Source organism: Colius striatus, chromosome 6 (assembly GCF_028858725.1).
Source record: "Colius striatus isolate bColStr4 chromosome 6, bColStr4.1.hap1, whole genome shotgun sequence".
NCBI classification, from domain to species: Eukaryota; Metazoa; Chordata; class Aves; order Coliiformes; family Coliidae; genus Colius; species Colius striatus.
Window position 1 is genome coordinate 5,468,784 of NC_084764.1, and position 20,279 is coordinate 5,489,062.

Consider the following 20,279-nt stretch of genomic DNA (forward strand, 5'->3'; position numbering starts at 1 on the left):
ACAGGGCTGTAAGGCAACAGCCTTCCTATCTTAGTGGGCACAGATTTCCTAGAGCAAGACTTGTACTAGAGAAGACTAAAACACATTGGAAAGCCCCCAGTGTACTGCAGTGTGACATATATGTGTACCCCACAAAACTAACTATGGGCTGTGCATGTCCCAGCACAACTTCACCCTCACCAGAAGCTGAGACACAAGCAGCTGCACAACCACTTTGTTATAACTATCTGGGTTTGTTTAGGAGTTTCTCACAGTAAAGGTGGACTTGAGGTAATAGTTTCTATCCAATACACACAGGTAGCAGGACACAGTATCTTCCCTCAACAGTGCAACCTGCACCCAGGTTTGCATCTTTGAGAGTTTGAAATACATGTGTTTGCTGAGACTTGTGAAGTTTTATACCAAGGGGATGTTTCAAAGCTTTTCCTTGAGGGGAGAAAAATACCTACCAGAAAAAGCTGACATTGTCAGCTGTTGTCTTGGCACTAGTCTAGTGTTCCCACCTCACACAAATCTGGCTGTGCTGTCCCTAGCTTGATGTAACCTCAGGCTATGTGTAACACTAGCCTTAGCAAACAGGCAGTGACGATGCCCCTGCTTGTGTACAGCATTCCAGACCAATCATTACATCACACACTAATCACCCAGGTGATGACCTGGATATTCCACTGACACACCAGTCATCGGCCTCCAGAGTGCCCACAGCTTTAGTCTGCCTCAGGAGATAATTCTCCATAGTCAGCACTGTACAGCTCACTGCCAGATCCCACACTGGCCATTAAACAGGGTGGGTGCCCCAGTAAAATCTGGATTCAGGCTCATCCAAACTACCTGGCACTTCACTGGGTGTTGTGAGCGACTGGCTGAGTGACTCTGGGGGATGAGCACTATGGGTGAGGGACAGGGATGCAGGTGGAATTCAGATTGGATTAATTCGAGTAGGTTACTTGTAAAGAGCACGTAAATCACATCAACCTCATTTCTCCCTCTCCTCCACCTCCTCTCAAAAAAGTCCCATTGTTTTTCCAAGAGCTCAATATGCCCAGATGTCTGCATCCCTGCACCCACCCTACCCTTTACTCCAGCCAAGGCAGATCAACTGCACTTACATTCTGATCTGGTGACGTTGTTACTGTCACCACACACAGACAGACATAACTAGGCAGGGTGTTTGTCACTAGGAAGGTACCACAACACCTCAAACTACCAAAGAGCTGACGAGACCTGACACCAGAGGAGGAAGAGAGACAAGGAAGACTCTGGCCTTTGTATAAATAGATGAAGCTACTGAATTCAACATGCCTAGGTTTAGCTTCTGCTCTTAGGTCAGTTCCAAAAAGCTCAGCATGTAGCAGGGCCTAAGATAAGACAGGGTTGGGAACGTGACAAGAATCAAAATCTGCAATAGAGAGATGTCATGGCAGAGCTGGTAAAGGTTAGTGCCAGGTCAGGACCAATAGCAGAAGCAGAGCAGATGGAAGAAAAAAATCTAATAGGGAATACTGACAGGTCTGTCAGCCAAGAGAGGAGCAGGAAAAAGTTCAGACTGTGCCCTTGAAGCTACATGAATGGAGAGGTTGCTCAAGCAGACATGAGAACAGGTTAACAGTAAATAACTTGTTCTGTCAGCACTCGCTGCTGTCTTGGACTACAAGAATTGAAGCACTGGCTGAGCAAGCCAGCTCTTGATGGAGCAGAACTCTTATTTGCTGGTGCCCATGGGTCTTAGCTGAGGAACCCCTAAGCAGATCATTAGTGATATTAACCAGCCAAGAACTTGGTTGCTGGCAGCCTGTATCACATTGCTGCCAAATCTCACAGCTACTGTGTGGCCCGGTGCCTGTCCCTCGAGCCACCACATTCCCTGTGCAGAAGAGGACACGATGTCACATGAGTCACTTTCCTGTTGCCTCCCAGTTTGGAGCATGTACCACAGAACTGCACTGTCAACATTTCCCACACACGGCCTGCATGGCAAGGAGGTGCAGCAGGAGCAGCTTCCCTGCACCTAGAAAAGCTGTCCAGTAGCCCTTCCTTGCTGTGCATTCAACAAAAAGGCTGGCAGTGGCCCTTACACAGCTGCAGTGGGAGCAGAGAAGCTGTAACTGGTTAATGGCCTAGCTGTTGAGGGCTGCAGGAGCCCTGCTTGCTCAGGCACTCAGGCACAACATAGCCACCATCTCCTGCAAAATGCACCAGTACTTTATTATGCCATGGGAACAAAAAGCAAAGGACATGGCCTGTGGGTAGTGACTTCTTGTTTCTGCCTGGATAAGGGAGGTGAAGTCAGTGCCTCCAGGTACAGGTGTGACTCTGTGACACAAAGAAAGGCCAGCCACACCAGTAAGCCCAGCTGGTACAGCCACGCACAGCCCCTGGCTCTGACGGGGCCATGAGTCAGGAGCAGCAGAGCTGGAGCAGCCCAGCGGCTCTGGGTCTTGGTACGTGCCTGGAGTCACCTTCCCCAAAACACACCCCCTTGCACAGTGCAGCCACAGGGAATTCACCTCAATTTAGGCTCATGCTCCCACTCACCCTGTTGATCAGCCTCTTGCTTTGCAGCCACTACAGCAGCAGTCTCAGCCAGGCAGTCAAGCCTGGCCACTGGTGTTCCTCCTACCTGCCTTCTGTTCCCACCACAACCTGTGACTCAATGCAATATGTCTTCACGAGCCTTCTGTTTCCATCTTAAACATAGGACAGCACAACCATTCTGGCACATGGCATGGGATTGTCATACAGGGCAGAAAGGAAGCTTTTCCCTCCTCAAAAAGGGCACAGGGAGACAAATAATGGCTCTTTTTGGTTTGGTTTTAAAAACTTCTCTTTAAAAAAGCGTGGGCTGAACCTGCACTTTCTGACCTCTCACTCCAGAGGGTTTGGGAACCTCCTAAGCCAGAGGATGTGGCACATCTAAACTGAGCTGAAAGAGGTTTAATGTTGAAAACACTTTTATCTTCACCATCTTTAATAATTAGTTGTTGAGTATTTGAGCCACAATAACCCCACAACGGAAGGGACATCAAGCTACATGGAACTGCCACAAAGGTTATGGAGTCTGCAATGCAACAAGACCACCCAGGACAGGTCACAGCCAGCACACACAACAGCTCTGCACAGGCAGATGCTTTTCCTGTTTTGATCTTGCACATGGTTGAATGTAGGAGGACAATGCCCATGACTGGCCATAGAGAAATTACCTGTGAGTACTCCCAGCTGTCCAGCTATGCAAATTCTTGCTGTCCCCACATGCAAGAAGGTGACAGGCACTTGGCTTCAAAAAGCAGCATGACTGGGACCCAGGTTACAGGCAGCATGTCCAACTTTTGAGAGATGCTGAAGAATACCCAGCATGGAAAGGACACTCTGGACAGGGCACTGAGCAGCACATACTGCTCCTGCATTTATGCTCCAGGCTAACTGAAATGAAACCTGCACGTATTCACGCAAGGCCTCCGTGCCTGTCATCCTGGCACTCAGCTTGCTCTTCTGGGGCAAGGAGGCAGCCTGATCTGACACACAGATGCTCTCTCTGAATTAAAGAGCTGGCAGAACTTGCTTATCATATTTGCCAGGGCACCACAAGGAAGACAGGCAACGCTTAGCAGGTGTGCAAGTCAATTTTTGGCTTATTAAGTGGGGTTTTTTCCATAACATTTGTTCTAAATAAACAGCATTGTGTTTTAAGGAAGGTGGTGATCATTAGCACATTCTGCTCTTTGTCTTTGGGAAGAGCACCTGTAATCAGTAAGGACTGATCTTCAGGTCTGCTGGGCTAATAACAGAAAGAGATTCAGCAGGGGGAACTGCAGACCTACGTTGCCAAACTAAAGGGAGAAGAAAGGAGGGTTTTATTTTAAGGCAGCTGAGCACTAAAACCCCAAAAGGCCCCAAAACCCAAGTAGATGTGATTCAGGAAAACAAAACTTAGAAGTTACTATCGAGTCTGAATCTGTCTTATTAACACCACAAAACCAAACACGTTATCTCACATACAACACAGCTACAGCTATTTTTCAGACCTTAAGAAGTTCTCAACATAGATGCCAGAGGTACTAAAATATCAAGGACAAATGCTTTCAGCTGTTTATCATGGGAATTCTCACCAAAACTGCAAATTCCCTTCAGAGAGAGGCATAGGCTTAACACCACAACATAAGATTCTGCCCATCATGGCCATGTTTAAAGCAAAATCTGCTTAGTATGAGGCAGAACTTCAGGACCAACTAAGGTTTGGAGGTTTTTTGTTATATCAACCAGGCTTTTAGTAACTCCTAATTACTAACTCCTAATCCTAATTACTGATACAAGAGCATAAACCATTTTGCCTTCCTCTGCATGAAGCATCACGTTAGCTAGCTCAGCTGCTTGCAGCAAAGCTGGAACATTCAAAAAAGGGAAATGCAATATAAGTGAGGCATACTTTCCCATCAGAAACTGGAAAGCAGAAAAGCTCCAGTAAAGGAGTAGGTTCTTATCAAGACAGTCACTTACTTCTCTTTCTCCACAAGGTCCCACGTGGTAAGTGGTTGGTTTAATCACTTTAACTGGATGGTCAACATGTACATCTTCCTCCTCTGGAAGAGTCAAGAGTCTGAACAGAAGCATTCTTGCTTCCCCTCCTTTTTTTACCTTGATAAGGATTTGGATGAGCAGGAGCAGGTGAGTTGCCTTTCTCAGATCATGACTATTAGTGCTGCAGGTGCAAATGTTTCCCTCTGGCCACAGCAAAGAGGGAGAAGTCTGATGAGGGACTGGCTGCCCTCCTTACAATAGGGTATGATGGGCTCTACCAGCTGGCTGGTAGAGGGAGGGTTTAGTACCTTTTTGAGCTGCTTAGTCTCACTCTAGGCCTCATCTTTACTTTTTCTTTATGGACCTTTCTTAGCTATGTGGCTTCTGGGCTTTGTTCCCAATAAGCCTTTTGTGCCATTACTACACTTGGGAACTTGCTGGTTCCAGTCTTCAGAAAGCATGCAAGGCTAGTTCTGGTCCTGCTTAAAGCTTGGGGACAGACCTTGTAGCTCAGTTCTCTGCTGACAAGTAGAATATGAATTTCAACCTCCTTCCAGCCTTCAAAATTCCAGGTGATGTTGTAATGTCACCTTGTTTAGGGTTTCTCAGCAGTCAGGGGAGGAGACAGAGCCTCAGGGTTTGCACTTGCTCTGCAGCTCTTGCTCTGCTGTTAGTACAACTGTCAGATATTTCAAAACTCTCAGTTTGCAGCTGCTTGGGGCTTTGTGGTCATCCTCTAGCTAGCTGTGCCTTGGGCTTAGTAGAAAAGGAATCCATAACATCTAAGCCACAGAGAAACAGTGCTTGTGATGAAGACATTGTGATGACGAGGTCAAGAACAGTTGCAAGCAAAGCAGGACAAAAACCTTATCCCTGCGAACTGATGAAGCCCTTCCAACACCACAGATCTGTGGAAATGGAAACTGAAATGGAAACTCCATGAGCATGGGATAGAAAGGCACTGTAGATAACAACAGCATCATATGGTATCTGTTGCAGTTACATGTCCATGAAGCAGGGATTTTTCTGTTCCTGGTTCCTCATCTGCAGGAGTGGGGGGTGCAATCTGATAAACTTGCTGCTCTGCAGCTTAGGAAATTCTTTTCAGTCTTCAGACCACACCACTCACATGCAGTTAATGCTCACCTGCTTTTGTGCCAATTCAGTTTGGATAACAGCTTCCTTCTCCTCTTCCCCCAGTCACCAGGATAAACCCCAGGATGTAAATCAGTCCTAATTCCCTGTTTACATATGGCCAGCAAGTCCAGCATCCTCTGCAATGTTCATCCCCTCCATCAGCCTAATAGCCCTTTCCTGTTCTGTCCAGGCTTTCATCTTTCTTTTAAGCCATAAACAGTCTTCCAGGTGTGGCTTCAGCAGGGTATGGTGCAATAGAATTAACTCTTGTTGATTTGGCAGGTGTTGTTCTTGTGCAGTCCAGAATCATGCTGGCATATCTCAAAATAACAGTTCCCAGTTAATGCCCCCTGATTTTCCTCTCTTATCCAGTGCATCTATCTCATCTCCTCTTCAACAGCTCCTGTCTGCATCTCACCTAAGAACTTGTCACACGTTCCCCTGTTAAACGCATCGCTGAAGCCCAGACAAACTACATCTGCACGTTCTCTTCTCTGCAGAAGTCAATTATCAAAGTCAGTCTGCATTCAAGTGTTTTGCTAAGCCCATTCTGTATTTCAACTCCATTTGCATCCTGAGTTCTTCTTTCTGCCAAAGCCCATAATAGAAAGATTTATGTGTTATTGAGGTCAGTTATTCACTTTGCTACGTTGCCTTTTCTTTTTCAAGTCTCAAACACAGGCACTGTTTGCTATTTTCCAGTCATGGTTGGCCTACTGGTATATTTGCATGCCTTGCTAATAAACTCTTGGTCTGTGTCTGTTCTTTCACCTCCCTTGACACAAACACCAGCGTGTTTCCAGAGTTCTCCAAACAGAGAGAACTCTCAACCAGAGTTCTTAGAACTGTGCTTTTGCTTCAGATGTGGTGTTTTTGTGAAGACCCTCATAACAATCACCATCCTATCTTTTATTGCTTTGCATCTAAGCTCCTTAGTCTTGACAGTTACATCTCTACCTGCTATCTCACTTCTTTCTTTATCTTTTTTTTTGGGCTAGAAAGCTTTTTGCTGAGTTTTAAACTCTTTGCTCTTGCTTCATTCCATAGCAAAGTGCCAAAAGACGTGTTTCTCATTTGCATTATCCCTTTTCCATCCTGTATGAGCTCTCTACTATTTCTTAAACCCTTTCTGAAATCAGCTGGTGACTTCCCTAAACACTTTTCCTTCCCTGCTTAGGATGCAAATCATAGATTGCTTTCTACCTTTGACTTAAAATTTGGACGGTCTTCAACATTTCTGTCTTTGGACTCTTCAGTCTACCTGCTTGTATCAGCCCTAACCCTCCTAGCTGTCAGCATAGTGCCTGGGCAGCAGAGTAAGGCACGGGGAGCAAAGAGAGCTACAAAGGGAGTTACACTGCACCAAAGGATGAGCCTGGTTCACAGCTTACAGCCTGGCACTCAGATGGGTTTGGAATGCCATGGGCTCAAGAAAAAAACAGGGAGTTTCCAGCAGGCCTGTGCTCAGCTTTTACCTTTGGTATCCAATTTGCTCATCCCTCAGTCTGAGATTCATTCCTGCTCTAAAGGAAGAAAAGACAAAGGTCCATAAGCTCCTGCTATGATCCTTCATGCTGGCTCCTCAGCCTGCTCACTGTGTCTGCCTTTAACCAAGCTAAACTCCAGGCTGAAACTGGAGTTCTGATTCCTTATGGAGAAACTTTGTATGAGCCAGTGCTGGGGTGACCTCACTATCACTCAGCAAAATGGCATGTGGCACTGAGCCAGGGTGACCAGAGCAACACTTCAAGTGAGAACAGGATGGGAACTGAGCAAAAACCATGGTGCAGCAGGTCACTGTGGTGTACAAGACTCAGAAGCCAGAATGATAATGCTTAGGTTTTCTTCAGAGGACTTCTCAGTCAACCACCACCCCACTGAGGATTGATGGCACGTTAAAATGCTCTTTGGATCTAGGGATTTCTGTACTTACTTTTTTTCCCTTCACAGAACTAATTCAAACACCAATCAAGTTTGCCATGCCTCAGCCAAGGTCAGCATTCCCATCTCTGGGCATTCAGTAGTCTCTGGGATATGAATCAGGCATGCTGCAAAAACTACCAACACATCCACCAGAGTTGAAGGTTGTTCTCTTTAAAGTACTGGTATGTCCTTTGCCATTTTGTCTTCTCTTTGCTGAGGACTCTATTTAACCCCAGGAGTGTGAGGGAGCATTGGCAGGGGCTGCCCAGATGGGTTGTGGAGTTTCCTTCTCTGGAGATATTCAAACCCAGCTGGATGAGTTCCTGTGTGACCTACTCTAGGTGGTCCTGCTCTGGCAGGGGGGTTGCACTGGATGATCTTTCAAGGTCCCTTCCAGCCCTTGAGATTCTGTGAGTTAAAGCACTTAACAACAAAAGGACATTCCCTTTGGATGTAGTAAACAAACACACTCCTGCCTACTGACGTTCCATACGTCATCCCTGGTCCCCAAGCTTTGATACAGAGGCTCTGACAGTGCCAATCCTGTATTTCCATGCTGGACACGAGGCTGGCTGTGTCTTTCTATGGTAAGTGTTCACATCTGGAGATTTGTAAAGGCACCAAGAATTGGATTCAACAACCAAAAGTGAGACCTTTGGTGATGGACATGGATACCATGTACTGGTTTCCATGGCTGTGAAACATCTGTGACCTTGTTTGAACCTCATCTCCAACTGCAGTGCCTGTAATGTTTACTGAAGCCTAAGGGAGGAGGGGCAGATTTATCTAAACCAGAAAGAGTTTCTCAGATTCTCCTGTTTGCTCACTCATAGGGAGAGGAAAGCAGTGCCAAGCTCCTGGAGGAAGATGTGGTGGGATCTGGAAATGAACTGGCAATCCTCTCATCTCCAGTTGGTATTTTCTGAATACAACAACTTTTGGTAAAAGCCAGTGGGTTGTCCTCAACTTATTTGAAGCCAATAAGAGCCTGAAATGCAAGATGAGGAAAATGACAGTTTCAACCCACTGCTACGTGTGCTGCCAGCCTTGTTGTTGGTTCCTCTGGTGATTCACCACTAGCCTGAAAAACAGGCAGCTCTGGCGCTGTTAGTCACCCAGCACCAACATGGGAACGCTCGCTCTGAGGAAGCAGAGCATAGGCTGCTGAAGAGAAACTAGCTCCTCCTTTTCCTGAAACCTGGACAAAACTCATTTCAGGATGTAACAAATAAAGCTATGGTTACCTTTTTCTCCTTCCCAAAGGCTTCCAGGCCAAAATAAAAATGCTTACTGCTCTAAAGCCTTTTGTTGTTGTTATTATCTTCCACTCCTTTTTCCCATAGTCACTTTTAAGCTCTGGAAGCTCTTTTTGTTATACTCCTGTTCCTTAACAGTTAGCTCCACATCCTCCCTCACAGCTGCCTCTGTGGCTAAGTTTGACAGGCTGCTCTCCTTGCCTTATGAACATGAACTCCGACAACACCAACAGACACTAAACCCTCTCCTTAGCATCCAGCCGCTTCACTTGCGTGGCTGCACTTTTATCTGCAAGACACCTCTCTTGCTCAGCCCTTCAGCTCCTGCTGATGCCCTTTGGTGTGTTAAACCAAAGTACAATGAAGGTACAGTCAGTAACAAGAAATGGGTTAATGAAAGCTTGAAACCAAAAGCAAAACTCTTAACCTCTGGCTGCATATGCCACAACTTCAGTAACAGTCCCGCCCCGGGCTGAACTCTGAATGATGCGACAATATCCCAATTGCCTTTACACAAGAAAACTGGGGACTTTTAAAGGAGATTTCCACCTCATCTCTAACTGATCTGAGTATAACAGCACTGAAGGGAGCAGAGATCTGCAGGGTTTAGCTGCAGGATCTGAAGCTGCTCCTCTAAGGCTGCTGCTTTCGGCATTGGCTCTCTGTTGCAAATCCAGCCTGGCTACAGCGCAGAGCCTTTTGGCAGAGAGAGACAGCTCTGCAATGGAGAGGAGCAATTCTCCTCCCCTGTCAGCAACATGTACTCACCTCCCAGTAAATTTTTATTCTTTCTTGAGCCAATCTTCCTTAGCTTGTACCAGCAAATGTGATATCCAGTGCTGCATCTGCCAGTCAAGCATAATCCAGCATCTCTCAGGTGGATAAAACTCACATAGAACCATTACAGTTGCAAAAGACCTTTAAGATCGAGTCCAACCACTCACCTCACACTGCCAAGCCCATCACTAAACTAAACCATGTCCCTCAGCACCTCATCTATGTGTCTTTTGGATGTCTCTAGCGATGGTGTCTCCACCACCTCCCTGGGCAGCTTGTTACAATGCTTAATAACCTTCTCAGTAAAAAAAGTTCTTCCTAATATCCAATCTAAATCTCCCCTGGCACAACTTGAGCCCATTTCCTCGTCCTGAGGAAAGATGAAGAAAGAGGATAGATTCTTTTTTTCCCCCCTCACTATCACAAAAACCAGAATCTAGCAAGAGCTTCTTCAGCTTACCTTTTAGTCACTGATTTGTCTGTCACTGCTTGTGCCCTTGACACAGCTGCAGCCAAACGTTTTAACACTTTTATGAACTAAATAGAATCATAGAATCACAGAATGGTGGGGGTTGGAAGGGACATTTAGAGATCATCCAGTCCAACCCCCCTGCAGAAGCAGGGTCACCTAGATGAGGTCGCATAGGAACATGTCCAGGTGGGTCTTGAAGCCCTCCAAGGAAGGAGACTCCACAACCCCTCTGGGCAGCCTGTGCCAGGGCTCCCTCACCTCACAGTGAAATAGTATCTTCTTATGTTTAAGTGGAACTTTTTGTGTTCCAGCTTCATCCCATCACCCCTTGTCCTGTTACTATCTACTATAGAAAAGAGGGATGTCCCAACACTTTAGATATTTATAAATGTTGATGAGATCTCCCCTCAGTCTCCTCTTCTCCAGACTAAACAGCCCCAGTTCCCGCAGCCTTTCCTCGTATGAAAGATGTTCCAGTCCCCTGATCATCTTGGTGTCCCTGCACTGGCCTCTCTCCAGAAGCTCTCTGTCCCTCTTGAGCTGAGGAGCCCAGAACTGGACACAGTACTCCAGATGAGGCCTCACCAGGGCAGAGTAGAGAGGGAAAAGAACCTCCCTCGACCTGCTGGCCACACTCTTATTGATGCATCCCAGGCTGCCATTGGCTTTCTTGGCCATGAGGGCACATTGCTGGCTCATGTTTAGCTTATTATCAATCAGGACTCCCAGGTCTCTCTCTGCAGAGCTGCTCTCCAGCAGGTCACCCCCAGTCTGTCCTGCTGCATGGGGTTGTTCCTCCCCAGGTGCAGGACTCTGCACTTGCCCTTGTTGAACCTCATGAGGTTTCTCTCTGCCCAACTCTCAAGCTAGTCGAGATCCCACTGAATGGCAGCCGAGCCTTCTGGGGAATCAGCCCATATGGGGTTAATGGGGAACCCACATATTGGGGTTCTGCTCAGATTTCCTTCATTTTACAGGAAAACCACAGAAGGGTTACATGTAAAAAAACGTCCCACTTGCTGCAATGGGACACAGAGGATTAGTTTAATGCCCAGACAAAACTGATTTCATTTGACTGAAAGGCCACATTATTTTAGCATTGACAAGCTGCACAGCTCAGGCAAGAGTCTTAACACCTTAGGAACTAGGACCTGCAAGACTGAAAATGTAAGAGCAGAGATTTGTTTCTTGTTCTGCCAAGCAGAGCTTTGACACACACAGCTGCTAAGGCAAACACTTTCTAGAGCATTTTCTTGCCTGTGACTAAGGCAGTTGTACAAAGGGGATGGAGTCACCTTCTGCCCATGGAAAGGGAAGGTGAAAGAGGCTGCACGGCTGTGACAGCGTGGGTGTGTGGAGATGGGAAGATGCAACACCGACCCCATACCTTTGTGCCTGAGTAAGGTAGAGAATGTGACTGGGAAAAAGTGCAAGTGGGGAGGAAAATTAGGGAGCTTTGGGCTCTGTTAAGGCTGACCTTGTGAAGGGTCATCCAAGTGACAAGTCAGTCAGCCATGCAGGGCAGGAGGGAAGGGTATGCAAGGGTAGGCAAGACACAGCAGGGCAGATGTGAGCCACACTGATATCACCCATGGTGAATGTGCCAAGGTAGAGGGAGCACCCACCACAGTCTGTGTGCGCTGTAGCTGCTACGCCCTGCTAAACTGAATGGAAAGGTGGGTGCTGGTTGGATGGCACCCAACAGGAAATTAAAGAAAAGCCTGTAAATAGACTCTGTGATTAGGTGCAGAGGAGGAGAACAATAACGAGAAATACTTCTATAGAAATACCTCAATGGTTTCACTTTTCATTCTCACCCCCACCCCCCTTCTCTCTCCTGCTACCAAAAGCAACAACTTTGTAAATTTAGTCACCTCTTTAACCATTGCAACCTGCTTAAAACTGACTTAAGGCTGGGTTTCCAGCTCAAACACAGACAGCTCTTGGACCCATCTATGTAACACTCCAGCCTGGATGTAGTACAAGGGAAAACGCTGCACTCACCTGGCCAGATTCAGCACCAATTCCTTGCACTTGTGTGGAATGCATTGTTCTGTTTCACTTTTACACCTTACACCTCAGCCCTGCTGATGTCAGGAGCTGTCGCTTCACCCAGTTCAAGAACTGCTTGGTATTTCGATGCAGCAGCTCACGCTGTTGGATGAAGCTAAACCCGGGACTGCAGGGCTGGCTCCTAAGAGCTTGCTCCAGTTTCTTCCTTTTGGTCACAACGTGGTCATAGAATCACAGAATCATTTGAGTCTCTGGAAAAGTCCTTTAAGCTCATGGAGTCCAACCCCTCCCCTCACCCTGCCAAGCCCAGCACTAACCCATGGCCCTCAGCACCTCAGCTCCACGGCTTTGCAACAGCTCCAGGGCTGGGCACTCCCCCAGCTCCCTGGGCAGCCTGGCACAGGGGCTGACACCCCTCTCTGGGAAAAAGTTCTGCCTCAGCTCCAATCTCAACTTCCCCTGGGGCAGCTTGAGGCTGTTTCATTGTGTCCTATCATTCATTACTGGGGAGATCAACCCCATCTCATTACAACCTCCTGTCAGTTATAGAGAATGATGATGTCTCCCCTCAGCCTCCTCTTCTCCACACTAAACACCCCCAGCTCCCTCAGCTGCTCCCCATCACACTTGTGCTCCAGCCCCTTCCCCAGCTCCAGTGCCTGTCTCTGGACACGCTCCAGCCCCTCAGTGTCCTTCTTGTAGTGAGGGGCCCAGAACTGAACCCAGCACTCAAGGTGCAGCCTCACCAGCTCCGAGTACAGGGGACAATCCCTGCCCTGGCCCTGCTGCCACAAGCCAGGATGCCCTTGGCCTGCTTGGCCACCTGAACACACTCCTGCCTCATGTTCAGCCTCCCTCCATCAACACCCCCAGCTCCTTTTCTGCAGCACAGCTTTGCAGCAACATATCTCCAAGCCTGTAGCATTGCCTGGGGTCTGCTTCCAGGACCACAACGGCACTGACTGTGCAGCCACGCTGGGGATGTGCAGGGGTGTGCCGGCAGATGATCCCCTCAGAGGACGCCATGTTTCATGCGGGCTGAGGGCAGAGAGCAGTGGGCTGAGGGCAGCAGGCTGAGGGTAGTAGGCTAAGGACTATGGGTTGAGGGCTATGGGCAGCGAGCTGAGGGCAGCATGGTGAGGGTTCAGGGGCAGGGAGCTGAGGGCAGCATGGTGAGGGTTCAGGGGCAGGGGGCTGAGGGCAGCATGGTGAGGGTTCAGGGGCAGGGGGCTGAGGGCAGCATGGTGAGGGTTCAGGGGCAGCGGGCTGAGGGCAGCATGGTGAGGGTTCAGGGGCAGCAGGCTGAGGGCAGCATGGTGAGGGTTCAGGGGCAGCGGGCTGAGGGCAGCATGGTGAGGGTTCAGGGGCAGTGGGCTGAGGGCAGCATGGTGAGTGTTCAGGGGCAGGGGGCTGAGGGCAGCATGGTGAGGGTTCAGGGGCAGGGGGCTGAGGGCAGCATGGTGAGGGTTCAGGGGCAGCGAGCTGAGGGCAGCATGGTGAGGGTTCAGGGGCAGCGGGCTGAGGGCAGCATGGTGAGGGTTCAGGGGCAGTGGGCTGAGGGCAGCATGGTGAGGGTTCAGGGGCAGGGGGCTGAGGGCAGCATGGTGAGGGTTCAGGGGCAGCGGGCTGAGGGCAGCATGGTGAGGGTTCAGGGGCAGGGGGCTGAGGGCAGCATGGTGAGGGTTCAGGGGCAGCAAGCTGAGGGCAGCATGGTGAGGGTTCAGGGGCAGGGGGTTGAGGGCAGCATGGTGAGGGTTCAGGGGCAGTGGGCTGAGGGCAGCATGGTGAGGGTTCAGGGGCAGGGGGTTGAGGGCAGCATGGTGAGGGTTCAGGGGCAGCGAGCTGAGGGCAGCATGGTGAGGGTTCAGGGGCAGTGGGCTGAGGGCAGCATGGTGAGGGTTCAGGGGCAGGGGGCTGAGGGCAGCATGGTGAGGGTTCAGGGGCAGGGGGTTGAGGGCAGCGTGGTGAGGGTTCAGGGGCAGCGAGCTGAGGGCAGCATGGTGAGGGTTCAGGGGCAGTGGGCTGAGGGCAGCATGGTGAGGGTTCAGGGGCAGGGGGTTGAGGGCAGCATGGTGAGGGTTCAGGGGCAGCGGGCTGAGGGCAGCGTGGTGAGGGTTCAGGGGCAGGGGGTTGAGGGCAGCATGGTGAGGGTTCAGGGGCAGCAGGCTGAGGGCAGCATGGTGAGGGTTCAGGGGCAGGGGGCTGAGGGCAGCATGGTGAGGGTTCAGGGGCAGCGGGCTGAGGGCAGCATGGTGAGGGTTCAGGGGCAGCGGGCTGAGGGCAGCATGGTGAGGGTTCAGGGGCAGCGGGCTGAGGGCAGCATGGTGAGGGTTCAGGGGCAGCGGGCTGAGGGCAGCATGGTGAGGGTTCAGGGGCGGCGGGCTGAGGGCAGCATGGTGAGGGTTCAGGGGCAGCGGGCTGAGGGCAGCATGGTGAGGGTTCAGGGGCGGTGGGCTGAGTGCAGCAGGCTGAGGGCAGAGAGCAGTGGGCTGAGGGCAGCAGGCTTAGGGTAGTAGGCTAAGGACTATAGGCTGAGGGCAGCAGGCTGAGGGCTATGGGCAGCGAGCTGAGGGCAGCGTGGTGAGGGTTCAGGGGCAGGGGGTTGAGGGCAGTATGGTGAGGGTTCAGGGGCAGGGGGTTGAGGGCAGCATGCTGAGGGTTGAGGGCAGCGGGCTGAGGGCAGCATGCTGAGGACAGCAGGCTGAGGGCAGCGAGCTGAGGGCTGAGGGCAGCGGGCTGAGGACAGCCTGCTGAGGACAGCAGGCTGAGGGCAGCGTGCCGAGGGCTGAGGACTGCGTGCCGAGGGCTGAGGACAGCGGGCTGAGGACAGTGAGCCGAGGACAGCGTGCCGAGGGCTGAGGGCAGCGGGCTGAGGGCTGAGGCCCCGCGCCGGCCCCGCCTGACGCAACCGGCGCCGCGCTTTGCCGCGCGCGAGGCGAAACACCCCGCGCGCGTTGCATCACCCGGCGCGAGGCCGCGCCCCCCAGCGGCGGGGCGGGGCCCGCGCGGCCCCTTTAAAGCGCCGCGGCGCCGCGTGCAGCCCCAGCAGCGCCCGGTGCCGCCACCGTTCCGCTCCGCAGCCGCCCGGCCCCGCCGTCACCATGAAACGCGACCCGCAGCCCCCCGAGGAGCGCCCGGAGCCGCCCTCGCCCGCCCCGTCCCCTCCCCTCCTTCCCTCCTCGCTGCCGGCGCAGGCGGAGGGCGCGGAGCTAAAGCTGACGCCGCCGGTGTGGATCTTCGGGTACGGGTCGCTGGTGTGGAGGCCGGGCTTCGAGTTCACGTCGCGGAAGGTGGGCTTCATCCGCGGCTACAGCCGCCGCTTCTGGCAGGGAGACACCTTCCACCGCGGCAGCGAGGCCATGGTAAGGCTGGCGGCGGGTATGGCGGGTGTGGGGCGGCGGGGGACACGGGCTCGGCTTCTAACGGCTGTCCCCTTGCCTCTCCTTCACAGCCCGGCCGTGTGGTGACGCTGATGGAGGACTGCGGGGTGAGTACCGGGGAGCCGGGGGAGGGGGCTGCCTGGCGGGGCCCACAGCAGCAGCAGCTGCAAACTGATGCTGGCAGCGGGGTGGGTGTGTGTGGATGTTACCATCTGCTGCCCTGGCATCAGTCACACAGAGACCCCAAACAGGGCGGGATGGCCTTGAAAGGGGGGTCAGAGACCCCAAAGCAGGGCAGGATGGCCTTCAAAGGGGGGTCAGAGACCCCAAAGCAGGGCAGGATGGCCTTCAAAGGGGGGTCAGAGACCCCAAAGCAGGGCAGGATGGCCTTGAAAGGGGGGTCAGAGACCCCAAAGCAGGGCAGGATGGCCTTGAAAGGGTAATCAGAACCCCAAAGCAGGGCAGGCTGGCCTTGAAAGGGGGGTCAGAGACCCCAAAGCAGGGCAGGATGGCCTTGAAAGAGGGGTCAGACACCCCAAAACGAGGTGGGATGGCTGATCAGAGACCCCAAAGCAGGGCAGGATGGCCTTGAAAGGGTGATCAGAGACCCCAAAGCAGGGCAGGATGGCCTTGAAAGGGTGATCAGAGACTCCAAAGCAAGGCAGGATGGCCTTGAAAGGGTGGTGGATGGATGTAGCGATTGGACTTGATGGTCTTAAAGGTCTTTTCCAGGTGCAGTGATGTTTCTATGACTTGTCCAGCGCAGTTGCAGCATCCTGTAACCACCCTGCCCTTTTGCTTGCAGGCATGCACGTGGGGTGTAGCCTATGAAGTCCGTGGGGAACAAATTGCTGCGTCGCTGCAGTATCTCAACATGCGAGAAGCTGTCCTGGGAGGCTACGACACCAAGTTGGTGAAGTTCCACCCTCAGGAGAAAGATGCAGAGGAACCCTTCCTGGCTCTTGTTTACATTGCAACACCTCAGAATCCTTCTTACCTCGGCCCAGCCTCGGAGGAAGACATTGCAGCTCAAATCATCGTCTCAAGTGGTTGTGCTGGCCATAACATTGAGTACTTGCTGAGACTGGCAGAATTTATGCGCTACTTTTGTCCTCAAGCAGAGGATAAACATCTCTTCTCCATCGAAGAGGCTCTTATTTCCATCCTTCCACGCCTGTACTACAAAGATGAGTCTCTAGAAGAAACTGCAAGTGTCCCTCAGGAGTCTAAAGCCTGAAAGAGACAAATCTTTTGCAGTTGAAGGGACATAAGGGAGAAAGCAGAGGGGACAATCTTAGCACTGCTAAAATGTACTGTACTGAGTGAATAAAGGGAGAATTAGCAGTGGGAGGGGAGGGAGGAAGTGGAAGAAGCCACACTTGCTATAATTAGTACCTGTTAACACTCCCTACCTGTAGCACCATGATAGCCATCACTGCTCCTCAGGCGAGGAGCAGGGATCTCTACTGGAGCTTTCCTCTCTTAAGACTGGCTTCCAGGGGTCAAACCTGAAGCACTCACATTCTTGAGAGAAGAAAGAGGCTCATCTATTCTGTGCACTTTTTTTTTCCCCCGTGTTGTTCTTTTTCTTCCTTCGAAGACCAGTTGAGCAGGACTCGACCTGGGTTTAAGCAGTATCTAATTCTACCTCAGACTGGCAAAAAGCTCTTTGTGTGGTGGTGGAGGCTTGGGCAGGTTCTGCCAAATAAGACCTCACTTCCCCTGCTGTGTCCCACCTCCAGGACAAAGAGCTGACACTAAATTTGAGGATGGCTGTGCAATATGAAGTGAACCAGTTCTTTTGTGGATCCTGCTTCCTTATGTTGTGAAGGATCCCAGCAATGCACTTATTTTTCTAAAAGTTATTGTATTTATTATGTCTTGTGTTTGTTTTCCCTTAGGAAGGGCACCTAAACTGCTCATTGTGCCACAGTGGTATGCAGCTCACCCTGCATTTGTGCCTTCTAGTTTTTAAATCTAGTTTTTTTGTGGAACTTAAGCCTGCTTTAATGACAGCAGCTTTTCTCCCAAGCTTTGCTTTGCTGCCCCCAGCAAAGCCCTTGGGATGCAGCAGCATTTTAACTAACCCTGTACTGGCCAAACAAACCTCTGCTGCTTCAGGATAATGTGGGTTTCTGTAGAAGCACTGGAGGGTTCTATTTCCATGCAAGGATGGCTGGTACTCTTTTGTTTGACTGCAGAGGCCTGTGACAAAGCAAACTGGCAAGCCTTGATGCTCCTGAAGAGCCTGCCTTGATTGTGTTAAGCAGAGGCACTGCTGCAAGCTCAGGCTTTTCAGCTTCACACATCAACAGCCTAAGAACCCTTAGTATTTTGTAAGGAAAACTGCTGCTACTGCAACAAAAGAGCTCTCAAGAGCTGACTCCTGGGCCATTTGACTCCTCACAAATAGCATGTGGGGTTTTGTTACTGAAAAAAAACCCCAAAAAGGCGAGGGGACTGTTAGTGTTACTGTGGCTTGTCTGTGTGGGAAGTGGTACTGTGCTGTGCCCAGTAATAAACTGACAAAGTTAGGTGTCTGTACTTCAGTCTCTTTCATTATTGACTTAAAGTGCAAACTGATTCTTCTTTTTGGGGTGGTTGTTTTCGTTTTAAAACCAAACCTTAGCTGGTAATGCTGCTGTGGTTCCTGAGCTGGGAGGTTTGTTGGGTGTTTTTTGTTTGGTGTGGGTTTGTTGTGTTTGGGTTGTGTTCTTTTTAAAACACCACCTCGCTGCTGAGCAGCTTCTGTCTACGGGGAGAAGCCCATGGAATGTCTCTCCCCTGGAGAAAAGGGGATGCAGGGAATTGCTCCTGCCAATTCTGGAGGGCTCATGCTGACAACAGACAGCAGCCAGCACTCCTGTCTGTACAGGGCAGGCCCAGAAATGTAATTCTCCCTTGGCAGGGCAAAGAGTTTTTTGTCCTGAGTGTAACTTGGCACTGCTGCTTCCAATAAGTAATAGTGGAAGGATGAGAAAGTGCTGTGGCAGCCAACTCTGCAGTGAGGGAGACAGTTGTTTCTCTCCTGCCTTATGCAGAGAGTGCAACTGCCCTGCTTATGCCTCTCATTACCAGCAGCACATTGTTCTGTCTGCTACCAGTACCTGCTGTGGAGTGAAAACTAATTGAAACAACTGCATTTACCACTAATTGAAGGCAGGTGCATGTTTCAGGGATTAACAGGCAAAGGGCAAACTCTGCTTTCCCTGTTCCATGGAGGCTCTCACTGCAACTGAGCCCCTGGGGGAGCTGTATCCCCTAGCTGGGGAAACAAAGGGTTAAAAATCCACTCAGCTGCAGGAGGATGTTACAAAGACCCCAAAATATCTCCAGCACACACAAAAACATCGTCACCCCTTCCAAGCTTACAAAGAATTAGTTGTCAAACTCCCTGGTGGAAAGGGATGACCAGTGGCACTGCCAGCATGGGGAATGCCCCTCGCTGGGGTTACCTGGGCCACAGTCTTTCATTTCCCTGAGGAGAGACAAGCAGGGACAGCTTGTGAAGGTTCCTGCACCTGCTGTTTATTCATCCCTTGGAAAATGAAGTATTTTAAGCACAGATACACTAACTTCACTGAACTACTATTTTCTTCCCAATGAGCTCTTTGCAGGGGACATTCAGAACAAGGCCTCCATTTGCTTTTCAGGAGCAGTGTCCTTCTTTCTCCTGAGGCTTTTCTTGTGTCCTGTGAGTCTGGGAACTGGTCATGGTTTGGTTAGTTGATGATTTAAAAGGTTATCAGCCCAGACCTGAAGCGTGGCCGTGTGAGTGCACAGAGATAGTACCCTGTGACATTCACTGTACGCCCAGCTTACCTCTGTACTGCTGCTCAAAGACAGGTGGCCACCATGGCTTATCCCTGAGGAACCAAAGGTGAGGAAGGTCATTGCTGCTGGGAGGCAGCTGTGCAACCATGGTGCTTGGGAGTGCCACACAAGGTCAGCATCATACCCCATTCAATGTCTCACTCGTCAAGCTTCCTCTCCCTGTCCTGGCTCACCAGCCCCTGTGGAGCAGCTGGTGGTGAGCACAGCTTCTGGCAGCTCTACTGCTGACCTGATGGCTGGTCTAGGCCAGGGAAAGGGCACTCACCTTCTCCAGAGGGTGACACAACTGCTCTCATCTGCAAAAAGTGCTGCCAGACCTTGCTTGAGACACTTCCCCAGCTCGTGGCTCTTGCATGTCCAGATTTCCCTTCTCTGACTTCCCTACAACAAACCTCTGCCTATCAGGTCACCTCACGTTAGAAACATGTTTACAAGCACTGTCAGTCACACATTTTCCAAGTCTAAAACCATTTCATTTTAGTCCTTTTTCTATTTCCCTGTCCAGCAGTTCTCACACATCCCTGAGTCACCATTTCCTTGAGTACATTAGGACAGCATCTAATGTACTGCAAAAAGCAGATGACAACAGCTAATCCAGCCCTGGCCTTTGTATGCACAAAATGCTCCTGAGAGCACATGGTCCTTAAGAGGGCAGGATGAGGAAACTCACCAATGTTAAAAGGATTTGGAGAAGATAAAAACAGAAGAAAAGCCTCTGGTGCTACAGTATCATCTCAGTTTGAAGGTGGAGTGTCCAGAACTTCACTTGTGAGGGAGCCCTGGCCCAGGCTGCCCAGGGAGGGTGTGGAGGCTCCTTCTCTGGAGGTTCCCAAACCCACCTGGACACGTTCCTGTGTGACCTGCTGGAGGGGAACCTGCTTTAGCAATTGCTTGGGCTGGATGAGCTCTAGAGCTCCCTTCCAACACTGACCATTCTGATTCACACAGGTAAACCTCTACCAAGGTGATTCC

The 20,279-nt window shown here is 50.7% G+C and overlaps 1 protein-coding gene and 1 long non-coding RNA gene across 2 annotated transcripts; one reads left to right on the top strand and one right to left on the bottom strand.

The window, feature by feature from the left end:
* Nucleotides 1-15,138: 15,138 nt before the first annotated feature.
* CHAC1 (ChaC glutathione specific gamma-glutamylcyclotransferase 1) lies at nucleotides 15,139-18,017 on the top strand. Its single transcript, XM_061998229.1, has 3 exons — nucleotides 15,139-15,455; nucleotides 15,545-15,580; nucleotides 16,279-18,017. The coding sequence occupies exons 1-3, from the start codon at nucleotides 15,195-15,197 to the stop codon at nucleotides 16,708-16,710; spliced, it is 729 nt and encodes a 242-aa protein (XP_061854213.1). The 5' UTR covers nucleotides 15,139-15,194; the 3' UTR covers nucleotides 16,711-18,017.
* A 1,031-nt stretch (nucleotides 18,018-19,048) lies between these two features.
* Nucleotides 19,049-19,757, bottom strand: LOC133625661 (uncharacterized). The gene is made up of 3 exons (XR_009818974.1): nucleotides 19,573-19,757; nucleotides 19,296-19,486; nucleotides 19,049-19,180 (listed from the first exon to the last, which is right to left on the bottom strand). It is a non-coding gene; the product is annotated as an uncharacterized LOC133625661 (long non-coding RNA).
* Nucleotides 19,758-20,279: the final 522 nt, after the last annotated feature.

Excerpts from the sequence above, each read along its gene's own strand:
- CHAC1 (XM_061998229.1), top strand. The coding sequence starts at position 15,195 with ATGAAACGCGACCCGCAGCCCCCCGAGGAGCGCCCGGAGCCGCCCTCG. Across the intron at positions 15,456-15,544 it reads ACCGCGGCAGCGAGGCCATG|CCCGGCCGTGTGGTGACGCT; the intron begins GTAAGGCTGGCG and ends TCTCCTTCACAG. Across the intron at positions 15,581-16,278 it reads CGCTGATGGAGGACTGCGGG|GCATGCACGTGGGGTGTAGC; the intron begins GTGAGTACCGGG and ends TTTTGCTTGCAG.